Below are 24,109 nucleotides of genomic sequence, written 5' to 3'. Positions count from 1 at the left end.
CCAATTTTGATTAAGTATATTTTGTTGAAACTATACTTTAAGCTACCTAAGAAACATTTGACTGCAGAACTATTTTGTTTTGTAATATTTCTACTTTAACTTAAGTAAAAAAAATCTGAATAATTCCTCCACCACTGTATAAATGTAATTATATGGGTCAGAAGGCCCAAATGAGCTCAGTCGGTGTTTTCCTACTGAGCCTGTCATTTTGATCCAAACGCTCGATAATCCACCACAGATGATCGATTTATCTGCGAGCAGCTCGTCATCACTGGCTTCCACCTGCACAGCCTTCATACATCTGCCTGCTACACGCTGCAACTGAATAATAACACTCCATCTACAGCCATGGCAGACCCAAGAATACGGCAAATCAAGATTAAAACTGGCATCGTTAAGAGGTAAGGCTGTGTTTTTTGCTCCCGTTGCAGTTATTTAGCATGTCAGAGAAGCTATTGATGTTGAAATAAGGGTAGCGAGCTAATTAGCTTAGCCTCGCAGAACAGCGGGCTCGGCATGAAACCACGCCGCGCAAGGAAGACTGTTTGCCCGAGAGGTTTTAACCTCACTCCGGTGCTTTGTCGTGGCCTGTGGTCAGTGAAGTAATGGCTAAGCAGTGTTCTTTTGTTTGTAGTAGCTTTACTTCATTGTTGTTTGGCAGTGCCAGACTAGTTTCTAGTGTGGCAATGAAAGCTTATTCCATTCCAAAAGATATCGGTAAATTTAAAAAATAAATAATATGTGAAGTGTAACTTGTAACGGCAGCTAACGTTGGTCGACTCATGCTAGCTAGCTAGCTAGCTAACACAGTGCAAAGAACAAGTAGCATTGTTGGCTCGTCTGTGAGGTAACGCCTGCTGCATTGTTGCTCAAATTGTCATACATGCTGAAGGAAGAGGCCACTCCTAACCAAGTTCATATACATTTTATTGTTCGGTCATTGTATTTGCTTAAGTGGTCGTTAACATGAAACAAAGCATTGCTAGCCACAGAGATGCTGAAACTGACACATCCAGGCTAACGTTAGATGACCGCTGCTGTTTTTAACACAGCCCTGTGTAGCTGTGTTTTTGTTTTTATCTCCATATACAAAGGCTTTCCCCACCCAGCCTGAGCTGATGGTGGACATTCATGGTGATGTAGGGAATATCTGCACAGTCATGACACAGCAACAGGGAATCTCTCCTTATGTCCTGTTAAATTCTGGTCATGGCCTAGGAGGCAGGTCATCACATGGATGTGAAGCCTACAAGTTTACAGTCTTTGAAAAAAGGACAGTACAGTGCCAAAGTTTCAGGCAGTAAAACTAAAGTGAGGATGATTTTATAATCCCATGAATAGTTTTTGTGCACAAGTTAAACCAATACTAATTGCAGTAAACAGAAAGGAAACAAAATCAAATCAATATTTGCTGTGACCATCCTTTGCCTATAAAACAGCACCAGTTTTTATTGCGCAGTTTTTCAGGCTACTTGGCAACGAGGTTGTTTCGAGCATCTTGGAGAACCTGCCACAGTTCCTGTGTGGATTTAGGCTGTCTCAGTGTTCTTTGCCTCCTCATGTGATCCCAGACTGACTCCATGATCGGGACTCTGTGAGGTGTAGATCAAAGTATTCAAAGTATTTAAATTGCTTTACTATTGCACATTGTATGAAAATCTCACAAGTTGTAAAATACACTGGCTTCTTTATTAGGGTCATCCATACATTAAAATGCAGCCCAACACAACATATCTGCCACAAATTCTACATTTTGGAAGACTGTAATGTGCAGTTTGTGTTGACATTGACAGTGAGGTGATAATTCATTGTGTGTTTATTATTTAGATCATAGATAGTGGCGGTGTTGTACTGGACTGCATTATATTGAAATGTGTTTATAATGTTTTTACTCACAATTGTAAACAGGGTGAACAAAACATTTATAAAATCCCTCAAAACCACTCCAGTGATTACCTCTCTGACAGTGCCTATTGAAAATGAAGATTATTAACCTTGTAAAGCTGTTTGATGTTGCAGGTGTTCCTAATAAAATTGTCACTGAATCTATGACTGTTTAATCTCCCACAAAAAAATGTTCAATTTTGATTGATTTGTAGCAACCTGACTATATAATATGAATTTATTTCACAAATATTTGTGACTCCTCCTTCTCTTGACTTTCTCTGTATGGAATGAAGATCATATCTACACCATTCTTCTTAGGGCCAAACAGTAACCTTATCTAAAAAAAACACTAAAACACTTCTGAGGTCTTTTGGTACATCTGCTGTGGGGGGATGTCAGCACTATCTGAAGGTTTGTTATGTTGTGTTAAAATTATACTATTCTCCTGGAGACAGGCAATTTATGCAGTCATAGTGTTAGTCTAAATATGTGCAAATTAAGTTGGCAGATCTCCCTTGATAGTGTTATTAAAAGACTGCAGCAATGTGTGGGACACGTGTAACACCTGTGTGAATTGATGTCAGTAGTCCTGCAGTAAATGCTAAAGGGCTGAAACTATAAGTTGTTTTCACTGTCAGTATAATTTCTTTTTTTTTCTTAGTTGTTTAATCTATTAAACATCAAACACTTGCTCCTCACAACTTCACAGAGCAGGAGGTGATGTCTTCAAATATCTGTCTGATTATAGATATTCAGTTAACTGTGATGTCTGACAAAGAAAAGCGGCAAATCCTCTAATTTGAGAACCTGAGATCAAAACATTTTTGTGAAACTATTACAGAGGCAAGAATTATTAAAGGACTGTTTTACTGTTATCACAGTGTTGTTAACTTAATGACCAGTCATAGATTTTCATTGAAACAGTATGCAGCAGGTATCTAAAGTGCAATCGGAAAGTATTCAGACCCCTTGTTGTATCAGTCTACACCCATAACAAAATGTGAAAACGGTGAAGGGGTTTGAATATCGGGGTCTGTGGTGTCAGCTGAATCAATGGAATGCCACTTCTTCTGTCACTTACTAATACTAATACTGCAGTCCTTAATGCTAAAGTCAATTAGACACATTTCTTTTTTACATCAGTGCTTTGATATTGTGTTTTCAGCAGCTAAAATACTCGTACAGACAAGTGTGACTGTGATTATGATGATGGTGATGCTTATTATTGTTACTATTTTAATATTAGATTCATTGTTTTGAGATTTTGATGACAAATTCTGTGGTTCCAGCTTCTCAAATATATATATTACAATCTGAGGATGTCACTTCAGGCTTTGACAATTTCAGAGAATTTCTTTTCACCATTTTGAAAAGTTGTCTCTTGCCACTTCAAGTCCAGCTTAGTTTTATTTTCCACTGTCATTCAGTTGTCTAGCTGGTGATGGATGTAGTTGGTGTATTTACTGTCTCAATTTTTGTCTTTAGGCAATACGCAAAAGAATGATAAATACACGATCCAAACCTGTATAAAAAAATCGGTCTGGTTTGTACATTACTTCTGGATTTGATTTGATGTGCTGCAAAACAGGCCTGTTAAGTCTATTGAATTTGTACCACTGCCAGATTTACCATGCTGGGGTATAAAGTATTTGGGTATTATGAGGCGTGGTGAGGTGATGGTAGTCTGTCTGGTGGTCTGAGTGTTATGCTCGTCAATCAGACAGACCTCTAATTCCCTCCTGTCGATGGAGTTTGTGTAATGTGTTATTGATTTGTGTTTTGATGAGGGTCAGATTACTAACGGGCTCCCTGAGGTGGTGATGATGGAGGCTGGATTTCCCATAGAGGAGAGTGTCACACATTGTCCAGTGTAGGAAAAACAACAGTGCAGTAGTAGCAGTAGTGTACTCCATCAGCCAGTACTGTCTCCAACCATTGTACTGATGTTTCTGAGTATACTATTTGAACAGTAGGCAAGAGATATTACATCTCACCCTCTCTAGACCAAAAGTAGCCCTCTGCCATAACATGGACCCTTAATCAAGCTGTTACTGTTAAACGTACAGACTGTCAGCGGTTTCTGTCTCTTCATAATCTCGTGTCCCTCCCATTCAGTCTCTTTCTCCCATGTCTCTCTCCTCTTTCCTTCCTCAGTCCCTCCTCCCTTTCATATATTGGAGTTTAGAGGAAACCTGCCTGCTCTCTTAGCCGGGCCTATTTCCAGTGGCTTTTGCACATTCCAGTCAGTGCCTTTCTGCCCTAGCGAGGCGGATGCCCTTAATAAAATGACAACAGTAATTTGCCTTTGTCATTCCGGTCCCAGCACAGACTACATCGTGGCTCAAAAATACAGTGCTAGAGGAGGCGGCCCGAATGTGTGTGTGCGTCGGCTGGCTCTAATTCCCTTTTTTTCTATTTTCCAGAGAGCTGCCTTTTCCATTAAGCCTGAGGTGGCAGGTCTATTTAAAACCAGCCACGACCCCACCCCTCATTCACACGGCGCTCCAAGTCTGGGAGAAATAAGAAATTAACATCAGGACTGGAAGGGGAGGAATGGACATTTTGTTATTAGACTGTCCTTCAGTTTTATTCAAATTATTCCAGCCCTCCTTCCTCCATCTTTCCCCCTCTCTTTGCCACCTTCTTCACCTCTAAACAGGTGACATCACTCATTCTGCATCAAGCACGAGAGTGGAAGGCAGGAGCTGCTATTGCATATGGTGCCTGTTTAAAAGCTTCTTGATAGAACTGTATTAGAATGAGTGGTAATTGATGTAAAATATGACAGAGTGCTGTTGGCTTCCTTGGCTAAGCAAGGAGCAGTGCAACACGGAGGGAAGGGTCTCCAGTAATGTGACTGATTAATGAAGGATCACTCACTTATGCACACACAGCTGATTTTATGAAAAATGAAATTTGTGTTGTCATTCCGACAAGCAGGCACAGCCGGAAAAAGACTATTAGTTGGGAATCATTATCAATAGCGATATTTTCAAACTCCATTATGCCAATCAGGGTCAGAATCTGTTTAATAGATTTTGTTCCATTTGGCCCGTAATTGATAAATAATCAAAATTTATCAATGTACTCAAGCCTATTTTCACTAACAATCAAGGAAAAGAGGCCCATTTACCACCTGACTTGGTCCAAATTAGGGACTAAATTGATCATCAATTAATCTCTAAAAAGGAGTAGTGTGTGTTGGAGGCGATGGAGGAGCATGGAGATAAGGTGCGAACTGGAAAGGTTTTGTATTCGTCTGGCTGCTGCGTGTCGTTGGAGCCACAGTGTAGATTTAGGTTGGAAAAGTGAATTGTTAATAAATAAATAAATAAATTCATAATTTATTCTGTTTCACTGGAAGGATGATCAGGAAAAGTGTTGTTTGTTAAATGACATTGATCAAACTCGTGCAGTCAAACAAATAAGCACTAGTATTGTGGAAGTCGTCTCATTGTGAATTGTGTCACCTCAGAGTCTTGGCTTGAATATGTTGGAAGAAGTAGAAATAAAATTTAATCCAGCGATGCAAGTTAACACACTGAATATTTTCACATGGCTGAATTAAGGGGAAATGAGAATACATATGTAGTTAAGTGTGCTGCGTAATATTTCAACATATAGTCGATAACTACTTTTTATTTTCAGACATACTGGTTATAGTTGGAGGAATGTGACAACTTTCTTATATGTCAGTTATTTAAGAGGTCATTAAATGCTTTTTTGTCTGTTTTTATACTACAAAGACTCATCAGGAAAATGTAAGAATTTATTTTAGAATATATTTCATATTACATTTTATTCTTGAGCAGGTGAATAACTGAAAGCTCTACTTTAAAGAGCAACCCCCTTGAAAATCTGAAACCGCTCACCTGGTGATGTAGAATCGTACGCTAGTGTGTGGCGGTACACTCTGACATCACTGCGGGGTGTGGTCACAGCTGCTGTCAGCCTGGGAGGACAGTGAAACACAGCTTTTCAGTAAATATATAATCATCCTCAGCCCTCACTAGATGGTTTTTATAAATTCCCAGAATGTTTGACGTGAACTTTATCCATTCAACCCTCTTTAGAAATTGTCAAATCAAACAAAAATATCCTCACTGGCTTAAAATATATCATCAAGTGTAATTTAACTGTCAGTCCAGTTCCAGTGCTGGTCCTTCTCCACTCAGAATTACTCAGTTGTTTTGTCACTTTACTATTAAAGCGGCTCTGATGTTTTGAAATTTCTGAATTTTTTTTGATAATTAATCAAATTTGTAGCTATGAACTGAATCTGCAGCTCAGCTTCACAGAGCTTCATAGTGACTTTCAGCTCATTGTTAATGTGCGAACTACAACTTTACTGTTCTGCTTCACTCTCTCCGCTCTCATGGTGTCGCTTTCGGCTGCAGCAGACAGATGTTTTCAGAGAAACAGCTGTAAAAAGCCACTGTCCACTACCACTGCTCAGCAGCAAACAGCAGACAGGCAGAGTCAGAGAGCAGCTGGTGAACATGGTGCAGCATTAACAGCTGAAGAGCCTCAGAGATATTTCCCTCAGGAGGTGGTGGAGACCAAAACAGAGCAGATAATACTGTGCTCTCAACTTGTTTCTACTGCCATTATTGCAGAAAAGAAATATAAAACATACTACTAAAGAAAAAGTATGAAAGAACTTTGTTTTTTTGATGTCCTTGTGTTATGGCCTCTGAATTTGAAGTATTTGGCACAATAGTTTCATGTAGATTGTAGCACAGATGCTTCTGATTGGACAGTTATTTGTAATCATTGTATCTGTCTCAAGCAGCTGCCTTTCAGTAACATCCTAGTGTGATAGTGTTTGCTCCAGATGTAAAATATCTCTCTAGCACATACATCCTGTCCTAAATAATAAGATAAATTTCCTATGAAAGCAAAACATGAGGCTGATCTCCACTTGGATGCCAGTGCTCTGTGAGGCCCGGCAGCAGTGAGGAGGAATGATGTGTTCGCTGCTTGTTATTGAGGTGTGTATCTTGCCATCCTGCGGGAGATGATCTCACTGTGTCCCCTCACTCAGAGGGAACGCTGGAGGGAATGAGGATAGATGGCCTCGTCTGTAAAAGGTGACCATCGCAGCCTGCCTTTTTTTTTTTTTTTCTTCTCCATGGTTCAGCCTATATTATCTGTCTGAGAGGCTGTGCATTTATGTTTCATGTTTGATGGAACAACAACTTGTGTCACTACCTTTAACTATGAACTCTCTTCCTGTTCTCTCGCAGGCTGGCGAAAGAGGAGGTAGCGTACATAACTGAGGCGAAGCAGCAGGAGGAGAAGATCGAGCGCCTGAAAGCAGAGGCAGGAGATGATTATGTCATCAAGAAGCAGGCACGTGGCTCCTTTTTTTCGCTTCTTAGATTCTGCACAACAATTACATGTCTTAATTTGAAAACTTTGTATTATCCATTTATCACCAACTGTTGCGATTCTCTGCTAAGTGAAGGGCTTTCTGCTCTCCCATAGTTAGGAAGCGAATTGTATCTTGATGACTTGAGTAGCCCCTCATTCATGTAATGAGGTCAGTCCACAGTGATAATGAAGAATTAGGTTTTGAGAGGAGAATCATTAGTGATTTTGTAATGTGCTTGATGCAGATGTAATTATATCATGTTACTTTAGAGGAGTTTGATAATTACTGACACATGCTGGTTATTTAGTGTCCCCCCAACAGATCACTGGCCCATATCCTGCTCTCCTTTCTCTCTCACTCTGCCTGCAGCCCTCCATCATCTGCCTGTGCACGGCAGAAAGCTGTGTTTCATGTAAACATTTGTGCGATGTGTTGTTAGCTTGCTTGATGTCTTGGTGGCATCCTAAACATTAACTTCATACGCATGTGGAGACTTTGAGACAATTTTTTTTCATAACATTTTAAATGAAACTGAGAAATTGAAATGCAAAAATGATAACATGAAGACTAAAGATAAGGTCATCAATTAGCACTGACAGATACACAGGTACAGTTCATTACACAGGGGTTTGAGCCAAAAAAAGGTGAAATGAAGAATGTTAAATAAAAGTCATTAATCAGTGTCTGTTTCCTGAGAATAACAATCGCACTTAGCCGTGCTCGCGGTGTGGCTCCACGGATGGTAACTTTGCTCCAGACTGAAACGTCTCAATGACTATTAGATTTATTGACATGAAATTTTATACAAACATTCATAAGAGAAGATGGACCCCTCATTATACCACCATGTTGAAACATGTTAGTTTTGGAGGAAATGTCTCTACGACTTTGGGATGGATCACCATGAAATTAGCTACAGATGCACATGTTCCCCTGAGGATGAATTGTAATAATGTTTATGATCTTTTAACTTTTCATCTGGTGCCATAATCAGGTGAAAATCGGATGTCGGACGTAGCCTCCGTGACGTCTCCCATAGGTTTCTGAAGAGCAGTTTTGAAGCTCAGAGTGAGCTGCTCCACCATCGCCATCTAGTAACTCCCTAAGGCCTATTCACCCTGGTACAGTTGTGATGAAGGAGGAAATTAGCTATAGAGACTAAAAGGTTTTTTGCACCAGGCTGTAAACATGTTTATTTCTTCTTTAAAGTTGGACATTTTAACACTGGAGTCTATTGAGACTGACTCACTTCTGGAGCCAGCCTCAGATTCATGGAACTGCAGTTTTTGATTCATTTGCAAATCTAAACATTAGCATTTAGCCCAGAGCTTCATAGAGGCGCTAGCATGGACTCAGTGTTGTTCACCCATGTCTATCTCTAGTTAAAGGCTGTAAGTTATAGTAAAAATAGTTTTTTTCACTTGCAGCCACGAAGAGCTTCAGAAGGCTGATAAAACATGTGCACAAACATTTTAGGCTCAGGAGAAAGTAATAAAACATAATTATTAAACCCGGCATCACTGGCTGTACTGCAGAAAAAGCTGAGTTTATGGACAGTAACGTGGTCCACCAGCACAGACCCACGCTTTCTCCAAATTAACTGAGCGCTGGGTCTCGGTTAATTTGGATTTCACTTCTACGTGATTCAGGCAGGAGCTGCTGCGCAGTCACCACATCTGATTATCTCGACTGGTAACATTAAAATTCAGTGTGTGTTTTGTTTTGTTTGTTCATTCGTGGAGTGGCGGCTCAGGCTGAGCAGCAGGCTTGGCTGGTGTTAAATGGAGAGACTGGGAGGCCAGATGGATTATGGTTGGAGATGAGAGGTCTAAGGCAGGATGGATTAGAGGTTTTTATTTTAATGGAATCAATACGCTGTAAGTGTCATCCTTATCCAGCGCTGATGGGATCATTCCACCGCACTGGGAGGGCACCATGACTTTTCTCTGTTTCAGCACTCCTCCGCTTAGTCCTGCTCACCTTGTCACATCTACATGGCAACCAAGTCGACTAGTTGTCTCCCGCCTTTCAGCGTGTCAGTTAGTCTGCCAGCCCGCATGTGCACGAGTTCATCCGAGCGCCCGTTGGTGTGCACAGCCGTGTAATGTACATGTGCGAGTCCGTGTTTTGACTTTCCAGCCCGACAGAGGGGCGAGGTGAGGAAGCATCTGTCATGAGCGAGTGTGTCTGACAGTGTTAGCCAACTCTTCTCTGCTCTTTAGGGTGCCAGCCGGGGGAATTCCACATTAGCCGCGGCTGTGAAAGTTCCCTCAGGCTTTAACACAGTTTCACTCCAGGCGTAGTAATACCTGTTTACGCCTGATCACGGTGCCCTCGGCTCAGGGTTTCTTCATTCATTCAGGTGTGCAGTCAGATCGAGGTGGTCCCCTGCTGCCCAACTCCCTGCCCGATCGATAACTCAATAACATTTTTCATACCGCCGGCTTGTTGGGCAGATGTTAACCACAGCAGAGTGACTGTGGGACACCTCACACGTTATTGTCAGGAACAAGGCTTCAGCGAATGAATATTCCTGTGGCTGGCTGTTTGAATTAAGCTTGGAAAAATACATGTGTTGGTTTAGTGAAGGCAGGTAATGAAAACGATCAGCAGTAGCGTTGAGGGTATTGTTTTTAATAAAGGTGGCGATGGTACTGATGTGGTCTCTGTGTGCTTTCAGATGGAGGTGTTGCAGGAGTCCAGAATGATGATCCCAGACTGCCACCGCCGCCTTGCTGTAGCACACGCAGACCTGCTTCAGTTACTAGTAAGTAACACTCTGAGTCACCGAAATATTTTTCATCTCACAACAGGACAAAACTGTATTGATGAAATGCTTGATCTGTTTATTTTGTTAGTAATTTGTGGCCTTGTTGAAGAACTCCATGGTGTAATTATGTTGCAGACAAAAACAGCTATTAAATCTGTGCTCTGGTGCATCTTTAAGTCCTTTCTTCTGATATAGGAAAAACAGAAGTTGTTCCAGATCAGCTCTGTACTTTTACGAAGCTGATCTGGAACATACATTTGAATGGTTATAAATATACGGACAGCGGTGACAACTAACTGCTCCAACTTTGATTTTGGAGATTTCAGATATGAAAGAAAAGTGAATATTTTTTCTGAAGATCTAAAGCTGTATGAACAGTTTTCGGCCACTAGGGGCAGAAAAACCTCAAAACAAGCTTCCAGATGCACCGTTATCTTTTAAAGTTGTCATACTAACATAGTTGCATTCATCATTATCATAAGTTTTGGTTTTTACACAGCAAAACTATTTGACAATTCATAAATGGAAATAATTGCTTAATATTAAATCCTCATTGTTTATTGTGAGTCATTCTGTAAACGGTTACGATTCTATTTCAATATTTACTAATCACAGTTTCAGACACTTTTCTGATGCCTACGTCTCTAATCCCGACAAATGAAGTTCAGAGTAAAACAGGACTTTACAGTCTGAGTATTTGCACTAAAGAAAACTGATCAGCTCCTGTTTGTAGTCCGACCAACAATCGGAGAAGTTGTTTCTTTTTTATCATTCTTTTCTGTGCCGTGCCTGGTAACTCACACTGATGGAATAAGGGAGTGTCTTCTTCCATGTATGGCTAAGTATTTAGTATTTATATAATTATTTAGTCATAAATCTACACAGAGTTTTATGCATCTGGAGTTTAGTCTTTTGAAAAAACATAACAGCAACATCTTTCGAGAAACAATGCCCCAGTTACTTGTTGGGACAGAGTTCAGTAGCATGAATACAAATTGAATCCACTGTCGGATCATCTACTGTGTTTGGTGGAGAATGAAGACGTCTGTGACTTTAAAGAAATGTCAGATTTTTATGTCACTCAGCACAGTAACAAAACAGATTACAACTATTTTGTCTATCAGAAGATAAAACCTGATATTGATCTGGTTAATAACAAAAGTAAAAACAATCTCCAGCCGAGCCCGACACTGCCACTGAAGTAAACTGCAGTAATAAGCTCTCAAACCTAAATCACTCGCATTCTGCTGAGCTGAAGAGTTGTGGGTCTTGTCTGTGCTTTGTGACGTTCATGACCCCTGACCCGACGCTGCTGCAGCTGCAGAGGATGCAGAAGCTAAAGTGCAAACAACACAGTGACAGTAATATTAATTTTACTTAATCATTCACTGAATATCAATAAAATGCATTTAAATACAAACATTACCTGAAGGTGAACACACAGTTGCACTGCCGCAGGTCACAGAATATAACGCAACACCGGCGCACTCGTCCTTCCTCCTGCAAACATTGTATTTTGAAGTTGTTCTACGGACTTGGAAGGTTTCACCTGGTCGGCCATGTTTGTCTGCTCACGTGAGAGCTGGATGGTAGGCAGAGAGAGCTAACCTGCAATTAGCGACATGACCCCTTCCCCTGTCACTCATCCGCCCCTCTTTTCTTTCTTTAGACAGACATGTGCATATGCACGCGTTCATCACAGTTCATTAGCAGCACTGTCACTGCGGTGACCATCACAGGAGCTCACACACACACTTGATTAAAGGACACAGACGCAATAGACATGGTATCACCTGGTCCAGCCCTTAACTGCTAAATTTAGATCCTGATAATCTGATACTGACTGACTGAAGTTTCATGATGACAGTGAAGTGACACAGGTTGTTGAATTTTTTTTTTTTTTTTTTTTTTTTAAACTTTGACAGTTACACAAAAAGAGTAGAAGATTTGGGGATTTATCCTTAAGAATCCAGCTGTAATTCCTCACTCTGGGAACTCTCTGGATGCCAGTATCTTTCTAAAAATGGCAATAAAACAAAACTGTGTTTGTCTGTGTGTGTGTTTGTGTCTTTCCAGGAAACAGAAGAGGATTTGGCCGAGTCAGAGGAGTACAAAGAGGCTAGGAACGTATTGGACTCAGTGAAGCTTGAAGGATGATTTCTGATCTGTTGCTGTTTCTCACTGTGAGATTCACTTGCTTAAATATCCATTCCTTTCATCAGGCCTGGTTTGGAACCATGGAGGGAAACTGAATCCATTCAAAGTCTCTGTTCTTGATGTAATTATTTCTACTGTTCACTGTTAACGTGCCACCACATTTGACCATGCTCCTCCCCCCGTGTGTAAAATCCCACAAGAACACGATAAAACTTGACTTTATTACAGTCGAGGAGTGGAGGGTTTTTTCTTTTTTTTTTAAATTTTATTTGTCATATTAATACACAGCCTGGACTTTATAGACACATTAAACACACACACACGTTTGTCTTTTATCTTTTGTGCTACAATAACCATCAGTTTTAATGGTGTGGATTGATTTGAAGTCAGCTGGGCACCAGTGTAAACACAAAACAGCTGCACATCACTGCAGAAGCTCCACTGTTTTATGAAGCGACACTTTCATTTTTGAATTAACTTTGCCTTTGTTTTCTATATATCTGAAGCTTATAGGTCTTTAATTTGGCTCTAACCCTTGATGATGATGTAAACCAGAATACTAACAAAAGCTGCAATTATATGTCAGTTATTCTTTTGATTAATCGATTAATTGTTTAGTCCGTAAAATGTGAGAAAATGGTGAAAAATATCCAGCACAGCCCTAAAAAACACAAAGATGTTCAATTTACAAAGCAAATGATCATATTTGAGGAATCTTTGGCATTTTTTTTGCTTGAAAAATGATCAAATACATTTTTTTTTTTTCTATCAACTAATCGATTAATCAGCTAATGATTTCAACGCTGATGGATTTACCTGCCTAGTGTGTTCACCTGCTGGTCTTTTCCTGTTAACAGCAGTTAAATGGATTGTGTTTGATATCTACAATAAAGAGCACTTTGGGCAACCCTGTCAGTCACATGACTAATGCTGGTTACGGCCATGGACGACGTCCCCGCACCGCCTCCATCTATTATCCCACTGGCCTAAAATAACGACACCTAGTATTAAGGCTGAGGGAGTCCTTCCTAAATAGTCATACTAATAAATGAACTCAATTGCCAGACAAATTAAGGTTACATTTGACTTGATCCTTATTTTACAGATTTCGATAATTATCGGGATCACCCCAAAGTCTCATTACCGCCCTAATGAGGCGCTGCTACTGCGTGACATCCACCCCGCTCCATCTCGTTAAGGAAATCGCTCTTCGATGCTGATTATTTTATTTGGAGGTATAATTATATTTCTTTCGGATAAATCACGGCCTAATCGAGTCCGTGCAGAGGGCAGCGGCGCTAATTGAGGCATGAGATGCGGCGGCGGGGCGCTGCACCTGGGCCTGTGTGACCGGAGGACCCGCGCCGGCTGCAGGCGGCTCCGTCAGCACGGTGCATCACCAGAGTCCACATCCGGGCCCTGAGAGACACAGCGGGGAAGAGATGCTCAGCGACGGGCCCCTGCGTTCAGAACGGTGCTGAGGTGAAGGGAAGAGGTAGAAGTAAAAGTCCCCGGTAGCAGTGTTAATATCCAGACCTACTTGAAATGAAAGCAGGATTTTAGTGGAGATTGTAGCTGGTGCAAGTGAAGCAGATTTTAAACTTAGCTTTGGTAGTTTATTATTATTATTATTTTTTAAATGCATCTTATTTTGTAAACTCCTGATAGGCTATTTTTAGTAATTGAAATCTTCATCTGGATGCAGCAGTAAAAATATGTACAGTAGCTTATATGTATTGGAATTGAATTATGAAATGGCACAGATGTGGAAATACTCAAGTAAAGTGCAAATATCTCAAAATAATACTAAATTTAAAATGTACTGGAGTAATAAGTTACATTCCACCACTGTCTGTCCTGACTTGATTGATTCCTGTGGAGCAGATTCTCTACATCTCATTTCTACCTTTGTCCTTCCAGAACCACCAGACTTACCAACCAGGAGCCTCCTACAACTGGCCATTTTCACTCTAATAATGAGAAGGACAGACACCTGTGGAAAGTAATTATAAGTACATTTACTCAAATACTCAAATACTGCACTTAAGTACCAGAGTCCAATATGTCAGAATTGGACTGAAGTGTTTTAATTTTGTAACTCAATACTTCTCTATTATAATTAACAGGGAGGCATCATAACCATATTTATTTGACAGCTATTGTTAATTTATAGATAATAAATGAGCACATAAAATGCACAGTATGGGAAATTAAACCACCAAGCAGCCAGCTTCAATATTAAAATGCTGCTTAAATGTCAATGCATCAGTAATAACAATCCAATAGTGTGATGCATATTTAATGTAACACTGACAGAGGCCATGTTCTCTGCACAGTGAGTAATCTGACTTTATACTTCAGTACATTTTGCACATGATAAACTACCTAACTTGATTTTCGCGGGTATTTTATTGGAGTATAGTGTCACCTTCACTGAAATGTGTGAGCACTGTTTTCAAGTTTATTGATGTTAAAAGAAACTAATAGCAGGTAATATTGACCACATCAGTCCAGATGTTGACGCCCTCCAGTGACCTCACTAAGAGCCAGGCTGCGGCTGCGGCTGCCGCTGCCGCTGCCGCTGCCGCTGCCGCTTCTGCAGCGTCTGCGGCAGCCGCTCCGCTCCTCCTTCTACACAGTAACTTATTATTGCTCCTAATCCTCCAGACTGTCACCGGATCAGCTGCACGAAACAAGACTCTCATTTGTTAAAGCTGAGGCTCGTACAGATGGAAGATCGATTGTTTTTCTCCTCAGAAATCTCTGAGTAAAAAAAACAGAGAGGAAGGAAAGACAAAAGCCACCGGGGCCTGGTGGTGAGGAGAGCCTGCACTGTAACCAGGAGGTCACAGGTTCAAGCCCCGCCAGCAACAGCCCCGCACACACACCTACCAGAGGTAAAACACACCAGCCTCCAGTTTCACCATTTACAGTAGTTCTACATTTTTTCTTGTATTTTGCAGTTTTATTAAAAGTCACTCCTCATCTCCACCACGCGTGAAAATGTCTACTTTCCACTCAGATGCACCACATTAACTTTCAGGAGGCGAATTTGTTTGTCTAGTTTTATTTATATGATGCAGAAGATTGATGCCAGCATGAGGAGAGATGTAGCAACCTGTGCTGTGGTCCCTGTTCACCCTAATTACAGCCTTATCAAGTCAGCAATACCAACACCTTCTACACAACACACACACACACACACACACACACACACACACACACACACACTGAAGCTATTGACACTATTAAGTGAAAAGATGCCTTTGAATTAGTGGAACTAAATGCATTACATGTAATAGGAATACCAACTTCCTGGGAGGGTCATTTATCAAGCAGCAAATTGGTTCTTATAAATACATAGTAATAATACTATACTACACTATAGTAATAATAATAATAATAATAATAATAATAATAACGTGCATTAAGTGTTTTATTCTACCTAATAAAGCATGAAATCTTGCAAGAGTCAATTCAATCTATACAAAAGAAACCACTTCAACTGTAGGCTATTAGAAGCAGCCAGTGCAAACGCAGCTATTTGAAAAATAAATACATAAAAATAAATAAATACATAAATCCACCATGAAAAAACTATGTTGCCCCGTTTTCAGCTATAGGAAATATATGAAAACACACAAAAAAATCATCACAGAACTCAATGTTAATTTTCGGTGTTTTTAGCCCCTTCTTTAGCGCAGATATCTCATGCTCCCTGACATCCCATGATCCCCTCTGTGTGGCTGCTTGGGTTAAATATGACCTGATGCTACCAGAGGAGTCATTCACTTTTTGTTTGTACAGCCATAAAAGCGCGGAGCCATCGCAAAGTCGTAAAATGAACCGCGCAATCCATCATCCCGCAATGTGCTGATTTTTAAATGATCCTCGCCGGCTGTGGACGCGCCGAGAGGAAGCTGCACGACGCGCGGAAACACGGGTGGTCACACTTTAGATAATATAGCATCATTATTAATTCGAATAATCGCAGCCTGCAGACTTGTATAAATAGGCAGTAAAATAGTTATAATTCTGGAAAAGAAACAAACCTGTTAATGCAAGCTGGGCTTATCCCCCCAAAATAACTACGTTTAGTCCCGGTCTTAAACCTCCTAAAGTCTACCTCAAGTTCGCCTTCTTAAAAAAATACAGCTTTGACGAGAATTATCTCCAGATGCGCATCTTCTTCTTTTCCTCCTCGTTGGAGAAAGACGCGGAGATCCGAGCAGAGACCGACTCTCCTCCACACCCCGACGTGTCCGAAACACCCCGAGCACCACTCCTCTCCATCCCTCCATCCCTCCATCCACCCATCCTTCCCTCCATCCATCCCTCCCAGTCTGTCGGTCGTGCCACCAGATTGCAGACAAATAAAAGATGAGCAGAGGCAACTGGAGCCTGGGTGGATGGAGGAGAGAGCCCGGCTTCACGCTCGGACGCCTCCTTTGTGCCACTTTTTCAGCGCATAATAAATAAACCTGCTCCCTCAGAACCTCCCGGCATCTGTTCAGCATGTCTGACTTTTTTTTTTTTTTTTTTTGTCCTTAAATATTTGGCAGACTGGTCTGTGTGTGTGTGTGTGTGTGTGTGTGTGTGTGTGTGTGTGTGTGTGTGTGTTGTGCTAACTGAGTCTAATGCTGGTGTATTCAGTCACAAACGCATGTGTCCCGTTTATTTGATTTTTAAAGACTCGCTGAGGATAAACGACCCTCAGACGGATCAGGAACAGCCGGGGCCGGGTCCCTCCTCCGAGCAGGATCGTGTGTTTACCCGTGTTTCTGCTCAGGTGTCAGCTTGTTCTCAGAGCTCCGTGTCCTGTTTTTCACTGTGTCCCTTTATCAAAGCCTGCGCGTCCACAGCTCGCGTTAAACTCCCCTCCACTTTCCGCCGAATTAATCTGCTCACACATCATTTACACCAAGACCCCTCCCCTCTTGACAGTTGCTCCTAAATACTAGTAAATTACCTCTAATTTATACCGGTCTTACTCTGATATTTGCAATAAAGGCGTATAGATTTGGCACTAATTACATAAAAGCCTAATGGCCTTGAAAATTAGCCTGGTTAGAATTATATAAAGTTTGTTGTTGGGCTGACTGGGAAATCAAGGATATTAGAAGAGGTTCACTTGGTCTCTAAGAGGCATTTAGTGTCGTAAAGAGGTCGACAATATCATCATGGAGAGTAAAAAAAAAAAAAGAAAGAAGAAAGGGCAATAATAATAAATGCAGTTTCCTGTTATAGACTGGAGTTCATATTCCAGGTGCAGTGTGGTGTCAGTTTATGCAGCCATGTGGATATTCCTCATATGAATAATCCCCAATTCTTGCTGGAGTATAACCTACTATAAAGACGAGTGCAGTGCAGCACGCACAATTAAACAAATATTGTGGTGATCCAACATTTCTTGAACGGGTCGAAGCTTCTCACACAGATATTAAATCAGGTTATTTTATTGGATGTAATTTGGAGGAGAAATCAAAGCCAATTACAGGAATGAGGAGGAATGAACTTGTGGATGTGAGAGGATGGAGGGGTGGGGGGGTGGGGGGAGGAGGGAATGGGGCGCTGGGGGGGTCTCGGGCTAAAGCTGACATACCTCAGGCTTCAGCTCTGATTGGTTCTCGTTTGGAGAAGCTCATGGGTTCATTCCGCTGTTAAGCGCCTCCCCATTTCTCTAAACTACATTATAATGCAACCAACCTCCCTTTTAACCACAAACCGAATTTGCTTTCATTTAGGGCTATATATATTTCTTAAATAGGTTAAAGTCATAGAGATTTTTTTTTTTTTTTGGAATAGCATTTCGCCCTGGAGCGGTGCGCAATGCTATCTCATGCCGACCTCCTGGATGCTCGCCTCGGTGAGTTATCATCACCAAACTCCGGTCTTCAACTCTACTGTAAGCTGGAGGCACTTCTAATCTTAAATCAAGCTCAGAAAATTGTCAATTTGCTTCTTATATTATCTTAATGTGACTGAAGTGAACCAAACTCGCTTAATTCATTGGAAAAGTAATTATTATTATTATATTACTACATAATTTGATTTAACAATTTCCTAAGATATCGGTGTGATGGAATTGAATTAAGAGTATTTAAGGAGCAGATTGTAATGTGCATGCTGTAGTTGTCTCTGTCAAAGAGCTGCATCCTTTCTGCCTTTGTGTTTTAATTTTTTTACCTGGATGGTTTAATGCATGTGCAGCTTTTGTGTCTTCATTTTCTTCTGGTGCAAAAGATGTTTCAACTCTTCATGATTTCTCCTGTTTGCCTGTAAAGTACCTGCTGCACTTTAAAATGCCTAACCGTCTCCTTCTCCCCCCTGTAGAGACACTGTTTACTGTGCCACTCTCACCAGCTGTGGTTGTCTGTGCAGGGATGAAGGATGCCGCGGCGGAGCTCCTGGGCCACAGGGAGGCTTTGAAGTGCAGGCTCGGCGGAGGGGGACCTGACCCGGGGCACTCCGGGGAGCTCGGCCCGGGTCCGGACGGCGTGGAAGGGACCACGATGCTCCCGGGTGATGATATCAGCAGCGGCGGGGGATCCAACCCGGTGCAGGTGAACAGCAAAGAGCAGGAGAAGCAGCAGCAACAGCAGCAGCAGAACAACAGCAACAACCCCAACCAGTCTGGAGGGCAGCAGACCCAGAAACAGAAGCGGCACCGGACCCGCTTCACCCCGGCGCAGCTCAACGAGCTGGAGAGGAGCTTCGCCAAAACGCACTACCCAGACATCTTCATGCGGGAGGAGCTGGCTCTGAGGATCGGCCTGACGGAGTCCAGAGTGCAGGTAGGCCGGGCTGGAGGTTTACAATCACCGGCTCATGTTTGCCGGTCAAACTGAACTCAGGTCAGATGCACAGAAGAGACAACATGAGAGTTTTCCTTCACACATTGTTTCAGGTAAAGCAGCAGAAAACAAGAGATAAATCCTCCTGTGAAATACAAAACAAATGTATAAAAGTAAAATCGAACTAAATCTGCACTAACTCTAAAACTGAAACCCAAATAAGAACCTGCCGACAGCCCACAGCTGTGACCCGGGACGAGCAACAGACTCAGGACACGCGTGAAAAATCACATTCAGTGAAATAAAATCCCCCTTTTATTCCTTATTTATGACTAAACGCTTCAGTTTGTTGTGTTGTCTCTTTGCACCTCAGGACCGCTGCAGCACTTGTATAATAAGCTATCTGACAAAAACCAATTTCCTTTTAATAATCGAAGTAACGTTGCTTTAACGAAATTGTTATTTATTTATTCATGGATTTAAAAATAGTTTCAGATTTTAACAGACGGTATTTTCAGAGAAACTAAACTAAACTAAAATAAAAATTAACATTTAATATTTTTTAAATTATCTGATCTATAGATTTTTTTTCAAGTCATATGTACAATTAACAATAAAAAAAAAAATCTTATTTATGGCCTTGAGGCTATTTATTTATCGGTTGTAGTGAAATAATTTTCCACAATAAGAAAACGAAATACACATTAAAACACACATTATGATTTAATCCCTAAATTCATTCTGTTATTTATTTGAATCATCAGGACTTTTACATGAAACAAAACGGCTGGAACAAATGTATTTTATTACTTTATTACATCAGTCTGTGTCATATTATCTTCAGTATTATATGAATAGAAAAGAAAGTGAGTCAGCTAATAACTGACTGAGCCTCACCCGGATTCGAACCGGCGACCCTGAGGATCTAACCCAGTCCTGTTGTCATCTTTCTCTTTACAAGATTTGAGACTCTTGAAGGAAAATAGAAGATTTTATCATTTGTTTTATTTTATTTTATTGAACCCAAGCTTTCCAGTGTCTTGCTTCCACAGTGTGCTGTTTTCTGATGACTGCACAACAACCTCTTATTTCTGCCTGATGTAAAAACGGGCTCATATTTTGTGTCCATCGCGCTGAACGTAATGAATCTGGAGGGAACCGGATGATGAGCTTTATAATTACACTCGTTTAGTTTCCTCTGATGAAACTCTCTGCTCTGTTATCAGCCCACATTTCCACCTTGTGATTCCTGCTGAGCTCTACTCTCTGTGTAATGCTGTCCTCAGTGACTTCCAGTCTGCACACATTCACAATACTTCATGAAGTATCAGCCGCATCAGGAGACATCGTGTCCCCGCCTTATTAACTACAGCAAAGGCAGCTGCACTGGGGTTGAAATAACACCTCAGTAATCATTATTATTATTGCACGGGTCAATTCAGCCTCTATGTTGTATTTACATAAAATAAGAATTAGTGTAATGATGCTCATCTGCTGTTATGACCTGGCTGAGAACAAGAAGCAGGTCCAGGGTCAGTTTCCAGCGGCGGGCCTGTCACTGCTCCCCGCGTCCCACCGCCGGACGCGCCGAGGCCGGAGAGCAGGCGCTGCGTCTTTTTGAGCCCAAATGAGAAACTGCGTTTTCTTTCAGCTGAAGTGTAATGCATTTCAGGCCGGATTTCACGGCTGGCTACGCGAAGGGGTGGGGGTGGGTGGGTGGGTGGGGGGAGTGAGATTGTCCCGTTCTTATTACCGCGCTCCACTTTCTCAAGCAAATCTTCACATTAATCATCGGCGGCCGCTCACAGCCGAACCTGCAGCAGCTCAAGGACTCCGGGAGGAAAGTCTGTTTGTCACTGCAGCAACATTATCTTTATCATCCGGGGGCGGGCTTTTCATTGGCTGCTCCCAGAAAGGCAAAAATCACCGGGAGGGGTCAAATGATGTTGGTAAAAAAAAAAAAAAAAAAAAAGTTATGTATTTTGCGCTAAAATAAGAGGTCATAAATTTCACATTTCTTAAAATAATCACACAGTTTTAAAGCGACCTGTAGGATAATGTTTTTTAGATGCTGCCGACTTGCTGTCTCACAGTTACACAAATACCGCCCTAATTTCAAAATAATTAAATAAAAAATGACACTATTTGGCAAATAAAAGTTTATTATAATGAGTCTGTTGCACCAAACTCTTAACGTTTTTTGACTATTTCAGTGTGTTAAGGATCAGACACGAACAGACACATGTTACTGTTTATTTATTTGGATAATTGGAAGTTTAGCCATGAACCTGCACAGTGTAATGTTCCAGAGAAAACATACATCTGTGTTTTCCTGCGGCTGATTTATTGCTGGTTGTTCGCTTTATCATGATGATCACAGGCTGATGTCATAACCTTTTTATGTGCACTTCCCGCGCTGCGAACACGACCTGTCAGTGCAGCAGCATTACACCTGCCCCCCCCCCCCCCCCCCCCCCCCCCCCCCCCCACTCACCGCCGCTCTGTCTGTCTGCAGGTCTGGTTCCAGAACCGACGCGCCAAGTGGAAGAAGCGCAAGAAGACCACCAATGTCTTCCGGGCTCCGGGGACTCTCCTGCCGACGCACCACGGCCTGCCTCAGTTCCCGTCCGCGGCGGCGGCAGCGGCGGCCATGGGCGACAGCCTCTGCTCCTTCCACGCCAACGACACCCGCTGGGCCACGGCAGGGATGCCCGGCGTGTCGCAGCTGCAGCTACCGCCGGCCCTGGGCCGCCAGCAGGCCATGGCCCAGTCCCTGTCTCAGTGCAGCCTCGGCGCCGGGCCGCCGCCCAACTCCATGGGTCTATCCAACATGTCGTCGAACGGCTCCGGGCTGCAGTCGCACCTCTACCAGCCCACGTTTCCCGGGATGGTACCCGCGTCCCTATCCGGCCCGACCAACGTGACCGGCTCGCCTCAGCTGTGTAGCTCCCCGGACAGTGACGTCTGGAGAGGGACAAGCATCGCGTCGCTGCGCCGCAAAGCGCTGGAGCACACAGTTTCCATGAGTTTCACCTAGTGCCGAGGGCCGGCGGGAAGAGCTTTTCGTTCACTCACACTGAGATCTTCTGCATTTAGTTCTTACCCCTCCAGTCCATGCTAACGGAGCACCGGGGAAAATACAACCAGGATACTTGATCACACCACCAACCGCAGAGCTGGCGTTTTTTTCTGCACCCAGAGGGAAACTGAAGCTATTTACCAGGCCTGTGGGCCGTTATCAAGCATAGGGCTGGTTCTGTTTTAAGCTTTAATTTATTATTTCGCATGTAACCTATGACGACTATTTATTTGTCTATTTAAATGAACTTATTGGTTTGTTCAGTATTTATTGGTTTGGCAGCTGCGGCCCTCGCTTTTATCGCTGCAGTGGCGTTTGCTTGGTGACTGACGGTTTTTTGCAGACGAAATTCTGTGGATACTTTGAAATACAGAACTAGGTCACACGATTCCCTTTTCTCACCTGCTGCACAGCATGCAACTCTGAAGGGCCGAGGGACGCACGGCGGACGTGCAGGGACGAGACAACCCGGAAGTTCAAAAGAATGAGAAGATGAAAGATTCACCAGGAGAGAGAGAGAGAGAGAGGGGGAGGGAGGGTGTTGGAGGGTGGGGGGAGGCTGATCTGACAGGAATCAGGACAACATGGAAAAGGACTTGACTGCATGAGCTGTCCAAGGCAAAAAAAGTAAAATAAAAAAATAAAAAATAAGGGAAATACTATAAATTAAGACATGGAAACTGACTCTAACTATAATCTGTTATATAGGATGTTTTGTGTAGCGGAAGCACTCTTGTTCCCATTTGGTCAGTTTGTGATAACTTATGTTTCCAAAAAAAAAATTCTGTCTGTGCTTATTATCAAATATGACTTTCTTAAATGTTTGAGCCATTTTGTTTCATGGACATGTTTATATCAATTCCGTGTAAATGATCAAATAAAAATCATTTTCAATTATGTCACATCACGAATCAAACCTCCTTTCTTGAAGCAGCTGAAAGGCATCAGTCCCTGTCCTGTGGAAACCTTTTTCTAAATTTTCTAAACCCATAAAAACCCATAAAAATATGATTAAATCAGATGAGTTGCATGTTTCAGCTCCACTGTATCTTCCAGCCTAAAGCTCTGGTTCAGACTAAATTATGACTCACCTTAAAATCTGCATCTGTGGTGAGTAGTGACCCCTCTGTCAGTCATGTGGCGTCAGGTGTCAGATGAGGACTTTGGGTGACCTCTTCAGGACATGGCCAAGATGCTGTGAACCCACTCAAAAGCAAAATATACACAGCATTAAACTAATCAGGTGGAATTTGAGCAGTAAAGTATTTTATGTTTCTTTTTTTTTATTTTTTATTTTTTATTTTTTATACAGGGCTTTGGTCTGTGAACATCTTTTAATCACAAACCTCTGGGCAGTTGGGAAAAGTCACTAACTACATGCTACAAGTATTACTACACACAATACTTAAACTTCACTGCATTTCAGAGGGAAATGTTGTACATTTTATTCGTTTATCTGCAGTTACTTTGCAGATGTAATTTTTACACACAAAACATGTGATAAGATCATTAAATTTGCATAAAAGTTGCACTTTAAGTTTAAGCTTAAACACCTCAACCAGCTACAACATTAACATGCTGCGTACATGTTAATGTGTTAATACTAATAAAATGTAAACATCTGAAAGGGCTCATTTTGCATTATTTTTTACGTTTGGTACTTTTGAAAAGTATGAAAAGCAGGACATGTACCTGTAATGGAGCAGGTTTTCACGGTGGTATTCCAGGTACTGAAGTGCAGAGTCTTCTTCCTCCTCTGCCTCTGGGACCCTCTTTAAAACAGTGATGAGATCATCTGTGTGTTTAACACCTAAAAACTGCTCCGTGTTTCCTGTGTGGAATCAAACCTGAAAACATTTGACCAGAACAAAAGTAAGAGCCTGATCAGCATTCCTGCTGAGGTGGACAAAGGTCCTGTTCCTGTAGCTGGAGTGGAGCCATATAAATAAATAAACAGTAGGTCATCAAGGAGCATCTGCACACAAAACCCTCAGTCACCACTCTCTAATTGAGGCAGGATCAGCGTTGTCAAAGTCGATCTTGGTTAT

The 24,109-nt window shown here is 41.8% G+C and overlaps 2 protein-coding genes across 4 annotated transcripts; both read left to right on the top strand.

Annotated features, from left to right (window-relative positions):
• The first annotated feature begins 240 nt into the window (after nucleotides 1-240).
• On the top strand, nucleotides 241-13,095 carry tbca (tubulin cofactor a). The gene is made up of 4 exons (XM_071466399.1): nucleotides 241-401; nucleotides 7,134-7,239; nucleotides 9,942-10,028; nucleotides 12,108-13,095. Exons 1-4 carry the CDS (start codon nucleotides 349-351, stop codon nucleotides 12,186-12,188), a joined length of 327 nt encoding a protein of 108 aa, XP_071322500.1. The 5' UTR covers nucleotides 241-348; the 3' UTR covers nucleotides 12,189-13,095.
• Nucleotides 13,096-17,776: 4,681 nt separating this feature from the next.
• otpa (orthopedia homeobox a) lies at nucleotides 17,777-22,963 on the top strand. Of its 3 annotated transcripts, none has more exons than XM_071466770.1 (3): nucleotides 17,777-18,054; nucleotides 18,522-18,982; nucleotides 21,498-22,963. In XM_071466770.1, the coding sequence occupies exons 1-3, from the start codon at nucleotides 18,018-18,020 to the stop codon at nucleotides 22,017-22,019; spliced, it is 1,020 nt and encodes a 339-aa protein (XP_071322871.1). In that variant the 5' UTR covers nucleotides 17,777-18,017; the 3' UTR covers nucleotides 22,020-22,963. The 3 variants fall into 3 exon arrangements, with proteins under 3 accessions (XP_071322871.1, XP_071322872.1, XP_071322873.1); XM_071466771.1 differs by having other exon boundaries at nucleotides 17,777-18,093; nucleotides 18,570-18,982; XM_071466772.1 differs by having other exon boundaries at nucleotides 17,778-18,054; nucleotides 18,570-18,982.
• The last annotated feature ends 1,146 nt before the right edge of the window (nucleotides 22,964-24,109 follow it).

Source organism: Trachinotus anak, unplaced genomic scaffold (assembly GCF_046630095.1).
Source record: "Trachinotus anak isolate AG129_WGS33_773 ecotype Australia unplaced genomic scaffold, CSIRO_AGI_Tana_v1 ptg000028l, whole genome shotgun sequence".
NCBI lineage: Eukaryota > Metazoa > Chordata > Actinopteri > Carangiformes > Carangidae > Trachinotus > Trachinotus anak.
The sequence above is the reverse complement of the archived record's forward strand: the minus strand, read 5'-3'. Positions and strand labels throughout refer to the sequence as shown.